Genomic DNA, 11,017 nt, shown 5'->3' on the forward strand with positions numbered 1-11,017 from the left:
TCGGTAGAGTAAGTGTAGATAAAAACTATGGTACATTCAATATAAGCGTTTGCGCGCTGGATCGCTGAATGTCTCTGAAACACCCTATTATCTCCGGCAGCAATCGGAAGTGTCGTAGCGCACACATTCGATAGATACTCCCTCCTCCTCCGCTCCTTCTGCCCAACGGCGACCTGCTGCTACAGCACGAGGTAGTGTTAGCTCTGCACTAATCCCTCCTCCGTCGGTTGTGTTGCGATAGTTTGCGACTGAGTGTGGGTGTGTATTAGCTGCTCCTCAATAATCACTTGTCGACGCCGAGCAGTTTGGCTGCCTCGATGGCGGATGACAGGAGCACCCGGCTGAGGATACCCTGGTCGCTGATGCCGAGCAGCTCACCGATCAGCTCCGATTGATGCTGCTGGCCAACGTTGGGGCCATCACCACCGACGCCGCCACCGCCGCCTGCCGACTGGCCCTTGATGTGGCTGTAGAGGTGATAGTAGCGATTCCCGGCATGGCGGAGGGCCGCCGCTGGGATCTCCGCAACGCTGTTGGCGGGATCGTTTTCGCTGTCGTCGTCGCCTTTGGTGGTTTTGTGGTTGTTGTTAACTTTGCCGGTGAAGTGGTGCCGGTGACGGAAGGGTTGGGCCGGAGGCGTAGAAGCAACCGCTGGACTGCTGGACGACCGCCGATACTCGGTTGCGATGCGGTGCTGGCAGTACTCGTAGTACTCGTCGTCCTCGCTGAGATCGGAGCCGCTGTTGTTGTTGTTGTTGTTGTTGTTGCTGCTGGCGCTGCTGTGCACGTACTTGTGAGCGCCGGTTCCGGTGCCATTGCTGCCCGCTCGACGCTGCTGCTGCTGCGGCTGCAGGTGGCCGCCTCCACCGGTATGCTTCTTACGGTGACGGAGCATGCTGTGCTTGAGCGTGAACCGGCGGCTGCAGACATCGCACTGGAACGGCCGCTCGCCGGAGTGCGTGCGCATATGGCGTCTCAGGTCTTCCGTCGACCAGAAGCGACGCAAACAGAATGCGCAGATAACCTACGGATGGAGGGGTGGGGGGGAGAGGGGAGAAAGAGCAGAAAGAAAGTTGCTGCCGTTAGTTTCCGTCACTGCACGCGCACACACACACACAGAAGCGGAGGATTGTCCACTACTTCGATGGACACCGGACCCCGCCGCCTGCGCTACTCCCGCTGCAAGTAGTAAGGACTAACCTTAGACCTACCTTCCGATTGGCATAGTCGGGATACTTGCCACCATTGTTGTTATCATTATTGTTACTGATGCTGGGATTGTTGTTGTTGTGCTGCTTGGGCGGCGCCGGGGCCGCCGGCGGCTCGTTGTTGCAGCTCTCGTCGTCGTCCGGGGACGCGGTCTGCGCCTCGCTTTCCGTCGAAATGATCGCATCGAGCGACACCTTCGTGACGAGCGTGGCGAACTCGTGCGCGTGCACCTGCTTCATGTGCTCCAGGCAGCTCATCCGGTCGGCGGCGGACACATCGCACAGATGGCACTTGTACGGCAGATCGGGATGGTTCGCCGCATGCTCCTCTTCCTCCTCCTCCTCCTCCTCGTCGTCGTCGTCGTCATCGTCCGCATCCGCTTCCATCTCGTGGTCTTCTGCATCCACGTCGTTGTTCACATCGTGCCCCTGTCGGCTTACTTGTCCGCCTAGCCGACCGTCACCACCTTCTTCCTCATTCTCGTCAGCGTCATCGTTGCCGTCTTCGGCGCCTTCCTTTCCCTTGGAACGTTCCTCTTCTCCGTCCGACTCGTCGGCAAGGTTGGCCGCCGTAACGTCCCCAGTGACACTCCACTGCTGCGGCACACCGCTGTTGTGGTGTGACGGCTTCTGATCTCCTCCGTCCGGCTCACCACCACCACCAGCTCCCACTTGGCCATCGGAAGCATCGTCACGAAACTCTTCCTTGCCGACGGCTTGCTCCTCCGTCGGCTCGTCTTTGGCTTTGGCATGCTTGATGGTCGACCCGCCGGTGTAGTCGGACTGGGGAGCAGCGTCGGCCGACTGCTTGTTGGCCGACGGTGGGGACCGTCCAGTGGACGCCACCGATTGTCGCCTGCCGACGCCCTTGTCGGCAATCTTCTTGCTCATCGCCTCCGCGACCGCGACCGGAATCGGTTCCGGCTTCGGATCGAGCAGGTCGTCGATCGGCACCGGGATCGAGGTGGCCGTCTGGACGTCGCCGTGCTTGCGCAGCAGATGCCGGTCGCAGTTCGACTTGGTGGTGAAGAGCAGCGTGCACTGGGAGCACTTGAACGGCTTCTGGCCGGTGTGCGTGAGAATGTGGCGCCGCAGCGAGCTCGACCACGGGAACATGCGCTGGCAGTACGGGCAGCTGACGCGGTTCGGGGCCAGGCTGTAGGCGGACTTCTTCTTCTCCTGCTGCTCGCCCGCCACCGCCGACGGGTTCGGGTCGTCCGTGCCGGAGTTGTTGCTCTCCGAGGCGGACCCGGACGCGACCAGACCCTCCTCGTCACTGTGGTCCTGCGCCAGCGGAACCACCTGCACCTCCGGCCTGCTGTGTAAAGAAGAACCTTCGATTAATATACCTCCCGCATTTCACTCCTCCCCCCCTCCCCTCACGGGAGTCGATCCACTTACCTAAAGTAGCTTTCGAGCGCCGGGTTGTTGGTCGCGTTGTCGACCAGCTTCGCCACCGACACGAGATCGTTGTTGCTTCCACTCTCGTCAGTAGCGCCGCTTTCGTTGTGCCTGCCGCTGCCGGAGGAGCTTTTCCTCGAGGACCCACCATGGCCACCACTGTTGTGGAGCCGCTTGGGCTTGCTCATGGATGCCGGCGTCGGATGCTCGTGTGTTTTCTCCTGCCGCTGCTTCTCGCTGCTGTCCGCGCCACGATGCTGATGGTGGTGGTGCTGCTGCTTCTGCTCGAGCTGTTGCTTCAGAATGCGGTTGGGGCTATGGTCGACGGCGGCAGGTTCGGTGGAGCCGGTTCCGTTCGGTGTGTGTTGTGTCGAGTCACAGCCTTCCTCGTCGATTACGAGCTGGGCGTCCTCTTCCTCCTCCTCGTCGTCGTCGTAGTTGCTGCTCATCGCACCCTCGCCCTTGAGCTGGTGCTTCTGCTCCAAGCCACCCTGCTCCTCCTCCTCCTCCTCCTCATCATCATCGTGGCGGTGGTGGTGGCGCTGCTGCTCCTGCTCGTGTTGATCGTCGGGCGCGTCAGCGAGATGGTTCTTCACCAGCTCGGTTGCCTCCTCGTCGTAGTCGTACGACGGATGGTGGCGAAGGTACTGGTGTGCCGTCTCCTGCTCGTCGTGAAAGTCCTGCTGCAGCCGACGCCGACGCCGACGATGGCGTTGACCGATGAGAGGCGTACCGGCGCCGTAGTGGTGCAGATGCCGATTCTCGCTGCCGTCCAGCTCGGCACCATCCTCGTCCTCGGTGGTGGTTACCTCGTGAATCGGCCGGCGTCTACCATCACCCTGTGATGGACCGGCCGGAATGCTCGGTGGACGCCCGTACTGATTATGGGAAGCTTCCAGCGACGCGCTGCTGCGCTGCTGCTGCGGATGGTGGTGATGACCTCCCCACTGAGCAGCGCCGGCACCAGCACCACCTCCCCCGACGATCATGTTGTGCAGCAACGGGTTCATCTGGCTGGAAACGGCCCCCGCAGCCCCTCCTCCTTTGCCGGACTGCTGAGCCAGGATCGCGTACTTCACCTGCTCGGAGATGGCGGCCGCCGCTTGGCTGCTGCTGCCGCTGTTGCCGTTCGGGAGGTGCTGCAGTGGCGATGGAGCACCGGCAACACCACCCCCGAAGGCTCCCTGCAGCGCGGCCGCGAGCGACGTGCTGTTGGCCAACGAAACCATGCCCCCACCCGCCGACGATGTTCCACTGCCTCCTCCACTAGAGCCTCCACGACGCATCAGATGATGGCCACCGCGCTGGCGCTGGGACCAGAACTGGGGGTGCTGCTGCTTGATGTGGCGCTCCATGTTCGAGCGGAGGGTAAACCGGGCCGAACAGTGTTCGCAGGCGAACGGGCGCTCGGTGCGGTAGCGGCGCTGCTTCTGCTTCGGCATCAGCACTCCGTTCTTGATGATCATCTTCACCGGACCACCACCGCCACCTCCGCCTCCTCCCCCGCCACCGAAGTTAGCTGCAGCCGCCGCCGCCGCAGCAGCAGCCGCCGCCGCAGCCGCCACGGCCTGTTGCCGGTGGATCTGTTGCTGCTGTTGCGTCTCCTTCCCATTGCTGCTGCCGTTACCGCCGGCTCCTCCACCGCTTCCGACCGGTGTCGACATGGGGGATAGCGAGGACGGGGTCAGAGTCTTGGGTGGGGTGGCCATTGTTGCCGATGCACCGTGTTCGCCGCCCATATGGTGCTTTCCGCCATTCACCACCGACTCCGGGGATGCGAAGAACGGATTCAGCAGGAGTGGATGCTGGCCTTGTTGTTGCTGCTGCTGCTGCTGTTGCTGCTGTTGCTGGTGTTGCTGCTGCTGGTTGAGGCTGGTGTTGCGTCCACCGGCAGCATTGGAGGCCGAGGCGGCAGCGGCGACAGCGGCCGCGGCGGCTAGATTCGGTCCGAGCGCTCCCAGCCCGAAGTCCTTGCCGAGCAGGTCACCAAACACGGCCGCGGCCGATCCGGCCAGCATCGAGTTCTGCAGGAAGGGGGCTACCAGCTGCAGCGGGTAGGGCGCTCCCGGTGGCATCGGTGGAAGCGCCGAGTGCAGCTGGTTGTAGAGCTGGTGGTACAGCTGCAGCTGGAAGAGGTTGGCCGAGTTCTTGCTGGCGCCCGCGCCACCACCGAATGCTTCGTCGCTCAGAAGCGGAAACTGCGACAGGTCGGCGGCTGAAGACGACGGTGCCGATGGTGGTGGTGCGGCGGCGGCTAGCGGTTTCTGCTCTGTACCGATGCCGCTGTCCACCATTGCCCGTCTCCCCCCTTCGTCGTCCTGACTATTGGTGGCACTTTGACGCTGCCGCTGCAGGTCGCCATTTGCAGACGGTTTATTGTTGACACCGCCACTACCGCGACGATGTTCGAACTGACGTCGTACCGCCATCCCACCACCATCGTTCTCGTCGCCGGCGGCCGCCTCACCGTCGTCGTCATCGTCGTCCTGCACGTCCTCATCGTCATTGACACCGTAGTCCTCTTCGTCGCCGTCCGTCGACATTGGCGGCTTGGGAGCAGCAGTCAACGACTGCGGCGGCCGAGAGGACTTCTTGCTGAGATCCAGCGCGTCCATGCTCAGATCGATCGGCCGATTGACAACGAGTGCCACCGCTTCCTCCTTCGCCTCCTCATCCTCCCGCTCCTGCTCCACTTGCTCACCACCGTCGAGGTCGTCATCCTCCAGCGGCGCTTTCTTCACCGCCGGGACGTCACCCCGCTTCGTCGGCGGCCGATTGAACGTGGTGGGGGGGCGCTGGTGCATGAGGCGGCGATGATGATGATGATGATGATGTTGATGATGCTGTTGTGGTGCTAACGCCCCCTGTCCTCTAGCATGGTCCTCATCGTCCTCGTCGTCGTGGTCCTCCTCCTGTGGCGGGGTCAGCTGGTTGAGCTTCTCCAAACTCTTGACCTGTATCTTAGCCGCCACCGCTGCGGAAGCGGCCGCCGCCGTCGCATCGTACGCCCCACCGCCCCGGGGCGGTGTCTGCAGGAACAGGGCGGCGTTGTCGAGCAGGGTGTTGCTGTTGCCGGTGCCGGCCGCCGCCGTCGTGTAGCCGAGGGGAAGCGATGGCAGGAGCAGGTCCTTGAGCGGTGTGCTGCTGCGCTGCTGCCGCGAATCGTCGAAGCCCGACGACGGTACGACCAGCCCGTAGTGGCCGTCGGCCGGTGGGGTGTTGAACAGCTGCAGCTTCTTCATCGGATCGTCGCAGGACGAGTCCTCCGACGGGTGGTAGATGATGGCGCGCTTCACCTCGTCGCGCGTCACGCGCCCGTGCCGGTTGCGCAGGTGCCGCTCGCAGTTGGCCTTGGTGGTGAAGGCGTAGTTGCAGAGCGCACACTCGTACGGCCGGTCGCCGTTGTGCGTGCGCATATGGCGGATCAGCGTCGCCTTGTCGCTGACGACGTATGTGCACATGTTGCACTGGTACGGCCCCGGCCCGGCCGCCGTCACGTGCGTCCGGTTGTGGCCCTTGAGCGCGCGCAGGTTCGGGAAGACGGCCGTGCAGATGCGGCACGGGAACTGGCCGCGCAGCTTCATGCGCCGGAACTCGACGGTGAACGCGTCCTGCGCTTCCTCCGGCTCGTCGCGCGAACCGGTCGAGTGCGCGTACATGTCCAGCTCCTTCGCGTCGACGAGCATCATGCCGGAGAGGGGCGTCTGGCTGCCGCCCCCGCTGTTGCTGCCACCGCCGTCCAGGGGTTGCCGCCCGAACAGCCCGCCCGACGACGCCACATTGATGATCGACTGAATGTCGGCCAGATCTTTGCCGCCATCTTGATGGTGCTGCTGCGCGTTGTAGTGGTGGTGATGATGATTGCTATACAGCGATGACGAGGTGGTCGTGCCTAGCATGCCACCACCGCCGCCGGTCGGTGTGTAGTACAGAGAGCCGCCGCCGCCGCCACCATAAGTGGGAGACCCGAGCGGCTCCTGCTTCACTCCCTGCAGGGGCGTCACCGGCGACGGGAAGGACTTGTCCAGCGACGAGGGCGTGGTCGGTGCCTCCGACAGCGTCCCCACCGAGCGGTTCTGCAGGTCCAGGTTGGCGAAGAAGTCCTCCCGCCGCAACGGTGCGCCGGCGGTAGCCCGCAGCTCCGGAAGCTGGTGCTCCTGCTCGGGCTGCCGTCGCTGTTGCTGGTCGGCGGCGGCGGCCAGGACCGTGGTCGGGCGGTCGTCGCCAGCGGGTTGGCCCGCGTCCTCCGACACCTCGGACGACGCCTCCGAGTCGCTGAGGGAGCGCTTGCGGCGCTTGGCACCCCCCGCCCGGCACCCGGCCGAGTGCATCAGCAGCGTCTTGGAGCACGGGAAGGCGAAGTAGCAGTGCGGGCACTCGTACTTGGGCGTCGTCACCGGCGTCCGGATGCTGCGCTCGCACAGGTTCTTCGCGATCAGCGGGAACTTCTCGCTGGAGAAGTCGACGAAGGTGAGATCGCGGAAGCCGGGCGTGATGTTCTGGTAGTTGTTGTTGCTGCAGCGGTGCGCGTTCAGCGCCTTGTGGCTGGCGAACACGTAGTCGCAGTGCCGGCACTTGGCCGGGATGCTCGGGTGCTCCTGGTCGAGGTGCTGCTCGAGCTGCAGCATGCCGGGGAAGTCGTTCCGGTCGCACACCGGGCAGCAGAACCGCTGGCCGCCGCCCTCGCCGCTCTCGCCCTCCACCAGCGTGTTGTTGTTGATCGTGCGCACCTTCCGCGGTTGATGCTGCCGTCCTCCGACGGCGGCCGACACCGCCTTTCGCTTGCCTTCCGCTGCTGCCGAGTAGTAGTCGTCCTTCGACTCATCCACAGCGTCCTCCCTTTCCTGGTGGTGGTTCTCATCGTCCACCTTCTCCTCCGCCCGTCGCTCCAGGTGGTGGTGGTGGTCCCGTTCCCTTTCCTTTCGCTTCCTGCTATGGCGGTTGCTGGCGGCTGCCACTGTTCCTCCTCCTCCTCCTGTTGCTGCTGGCGTGGAGCCGCTGCCATCGGACGACGATCCGACACCGCCACCGGCGCCGCCGCCGCCGCCACCATCACTCTCGAAGCTGTCCCGTCCGCTCGACGCCGGGTGCTTGTGGGTGCGCATATGCCGGTGCATGTTCCCGTTGGTGGTGAACGTGAGCGTGCAGTACTTGCAGTTGAATGGCCGCTCACCCGTGTGCACCAGGACGTGGCGATCGAGCGACGAGGCGGACGACAGGACCTTCGAGCAGATCTTGCAGCTGAAGCACGCTGCTCCTCCTGCAGCCCCCGCCGTCGCCGCCGCCGCCGCAGCCGTCATCTGGCTGGAGGTCGTACCCTCCGATGTCTCGGCGTTGTGCGACCGGATGTGCTCCGTGAAGGCGTGCTGCGTCTGTGAGACTGTCTCGCAGATCGGACACCGATAGTGCTGCTGCTGCTGATGCTGCGGAGGAGTCGTCCTCTGTGCCTCCTCGTCGTCCTCCTCCTGCTCATGCTCCTCGTCATCCCCCTCCGCGTCCTCTTCAGGCTCGTTCTTTTGCTGCTCCCGATAGCGATGAGCCGCTTCCACTTCCTGCTCCCCCGGAACCACCGCCATTGTTGCGGCAGAACCAGCTTCCCCCCGCTGCTGCCGTTGCAGTATCGTCACCATCGACTCCAGCGAGCGCTTCCGGCCGCCACCACGCTGCTGTTGAAGACTTTGGTTGGTTTGGTATTTGCTGCTGTTGCTACTACTGCTAGTATTGTTATTGTTGGCTAGAGTATTGTTGTTGTTGTTGTTGTTGTTGTTGTTGTTGTTGTTCAGCGTCTTCCGGCGTAGTACGTCGTCCACCAGCTGGTGGAGATGGTCCCCGCGCTGCTGCTTGCTTGTCGCTCCTCCTCCTCCTACACCAACACTGCTACGACTACCACCTCCTCCTCCTCCTACACCGCCACTGTTGCCGCTAGCGGGGGAAAGGTCCGCCGTTTGCGATACCTCCGACGATCCCCGCTTCTCCTTCCTGTGGCGCTCTTCTTCCACCTCCTCCTCCTCCTCGTCCTCTTCATCTTCTTGCTGTTGAGAGCAGTTCTCCTCCTCCTCCTCGGTTTCGCTGTGTGACTCCCCGCCGCCCGGCATCTCCGACTTCATCGTGTGGTGCAGCCCAAACGCTTCCGGTTCGGATGGCGGGACGACAACGACGGGCGTGACGACAGCAGATGATGCCCCCACTGTGCCCCCGCTGCCGCTGTCCATGGCTGTCAGTGCGGGAGTGGCGGACACTGATAACTTCTAATGGTTTACCACTGCGTTGACTCCCGTTTTCGTGATCTTAGGAGCTATGACAATTTGAACCCGATATGGCTGGAATGGGAGAGTAGGGAGGAAAGGGGAAATCAATATCATTTAGAACTACATTCTACTAATCATGCAGGAGCGTTTTAGAAAACTTTAATTATTCAGATTGCTGAAACCATCGAAAAGAACCTATTTCGTCCCTTTAGTAGCCAGTCCTTAAACATTAGAGGTCTATGTCTCCAGGTTAGCTTGCGAAGGCCCAGGAAGCTGGATTCAATAGCCGTACTGGAGTAAATCCTCGCCGAAGTGAAGAAGAAGAAGAAGAAGAACCTATTTCGTCACGCCCTAGTAGATGGCTTCGGCTGTACACCCGCGGCTTCGCTATCCCCTCTCCACACATCCTGGACAACTTATCAGGGATTAGTACGTTGTATCAATGGTACAGAGATTACAATCGGTAAAGCGCAAACAGTAGCGAGTACAGGGGAGGTGGTTCAGGCTGGTCGTTCAATGAAATTGGCGCACGAAGGCCCTGTACAAGGCCAACTCTCTACACCCTGTGTAGCACTTTCGTGTGTGACCGATCTAGAGCTATCCTCTTTCTGGGGAGACTTCCAAATCCATGCTCGAGAGTTCGCTTCTCCACCCAGATCTTTTCTGGACTTGGAGTACTATCATTGGCGAAAGGATTTGAACTCCGACGCGATGTACCCGTACGTGTGAGTGGAGTTCGCTGAGAGCTGGCCGTTACTCTCTATCGGCCTTTGTGTTTGCTGCTCTACTTTGAGAAACTGATAAAATGCGCGATTAAGAAGAAGAGGCACGCTCTGGTAAGAAAAAAAGACATGACGAGGTCACCTATCGATTGCCATCGAGAGACACGACAAGCATCCAACACCGAGGGGGCGTTGAATCTCAGCTCCGGTGGTGGTGTTGTCTCCGGCATCTCTTCGCCGGTAGGATGATGGCGCGCGGGTGCTGCTGATGACAATCGTACACCACTCGAACTGGGGCGGACCAAAATGAAAAGCCTTACGTACGTACCACAGAACATGGCGAATCAGTAAGTATCGACGTCGACGACGATGACGACGACGACGGGAGTCGATAACGATAAGCGCATACAAATTTGAACTTCGTTTAGATGGTAATCAGTCATCGTGATCTGAGTGTGGAGGAGAACGTACCTCAGATAGAAAATGTGCTAGCGGAGGGTAGGAGCAGGGGGGGAAACATACAAATTATCCGCCGTAAGGTGAGGGTAATGGTAAGGTAATGATAAATTGATGGGTATATGGAATGGGGCGTCGTCTCCGCAGCTACCGGGACACGTAGATATATTCAGATGATAGATAATGGCGATAATTTGGTTCCCGATGTTTGACTGTGATTCCGTCCCGGTGCGTGTGTGTTCCTTCCCCCCATCCCTCCCTAGGGGTCTCTCCCCTACGGATGATGTGGTATTTCATCTGCTGCAATCGATCAACCGATAACGACCTCTTCTTGCTTCTACTACTCGAAACCACTCTCCTCTCTCTCTCTCTCTCTCCCTAGCGCGTCCCTTCATCCCGCCTTTGCACATCCTTGCGAAACAAGATGGCGGCGCTCTTGTCCTTCTCTCACTTGGAGAGTACGGAGGGGGGCGCATTAAGAAAATTAAATCCTCCTCCACAGCTAGAGCTCCGCCTCGTCATCGTCTTCTTCTCCTCCCACTCGACTCTTCCCCGCCCCCTCCTCCGTGCTCCATTCGTGTGTCTTCTAGAGAGAAGCCTTAAAACATCCAAAAAGCACACCATCATCATCATCATCATCATCGTCGGTTTGTACCAGAGTTCCGGCACGAAACACGCTGGAAAACCGTTGGAAGGGGAGACGACGGACGGACACCGTTGAAACGTCTCTGTCATCATCATCATCGTCATCATCATCGCCGTGACCGCCGCCGTTACCTTCATCATTATCGTTGTGTGCACGGTCGATTGAGTTCGAAAGGAAAAGCCAAACCAATCTCCAATATGTGCACGTCAAGAGGCCAACTCTGCCGCTCGTATGTGTGCGTGTGTGTGTGTCTCTGTCCGCAGCGAGAGTACAGATAACAGCGGGCCGGAACACGCAGGTAAATATCATTGAGCACGGATCACCACGAAGCAGAGG

General features: G+C 60.9%; 1 protein-coding gene across 1 annotated transcript; it reads right to left on the reverse strand.

Moving 5' to 3' along the window:
• Nucleotides 1-283: 283 nt before the first annotated feature.
• Nucleotides 284-8,821, reverse strand: LOC131290687 (uncharacterized). The gene is made up of 8 exons (XM_058319850.1): nucleotides 4,505-8,821; nucleotides 3,206-4,429; nucleotides 2,610-3,121; nucleotides 1,650-2,526; nucleotides 1,212-1,553; nucleotides 705-1,024; nucleotides 612-656; nucleotides 284-551 (listed from the first exon to the last, which is right to left on the reverse strand). The coding sequence occupies exons 1-8, from the start codon at nucleotides 8,819-8,821 to the stop codon at nucleotides 284-286; spliced, it is 7,905 nt and encodes a 2,634-aa protein (XP_058175833.1).
• Between the last annotated feature and the right edge of the window lie 2,196 nt (nucleotides 8,822-11,017).

Source organism: Anopheles ziemanni, chromosome X (genome assembly GCF_943734765.1).
Source record: "Anopheles ziemanni chromosome X, idAnoZiCoDA_A2_x.2, whole genome shotgun sequence".
Taxonomy (NCBI): Eukaryota; Metazoa; Arthropoda; class Insecta; order Diptera; family Culicidae; genus Anopheles; species Anopheles ziemanni.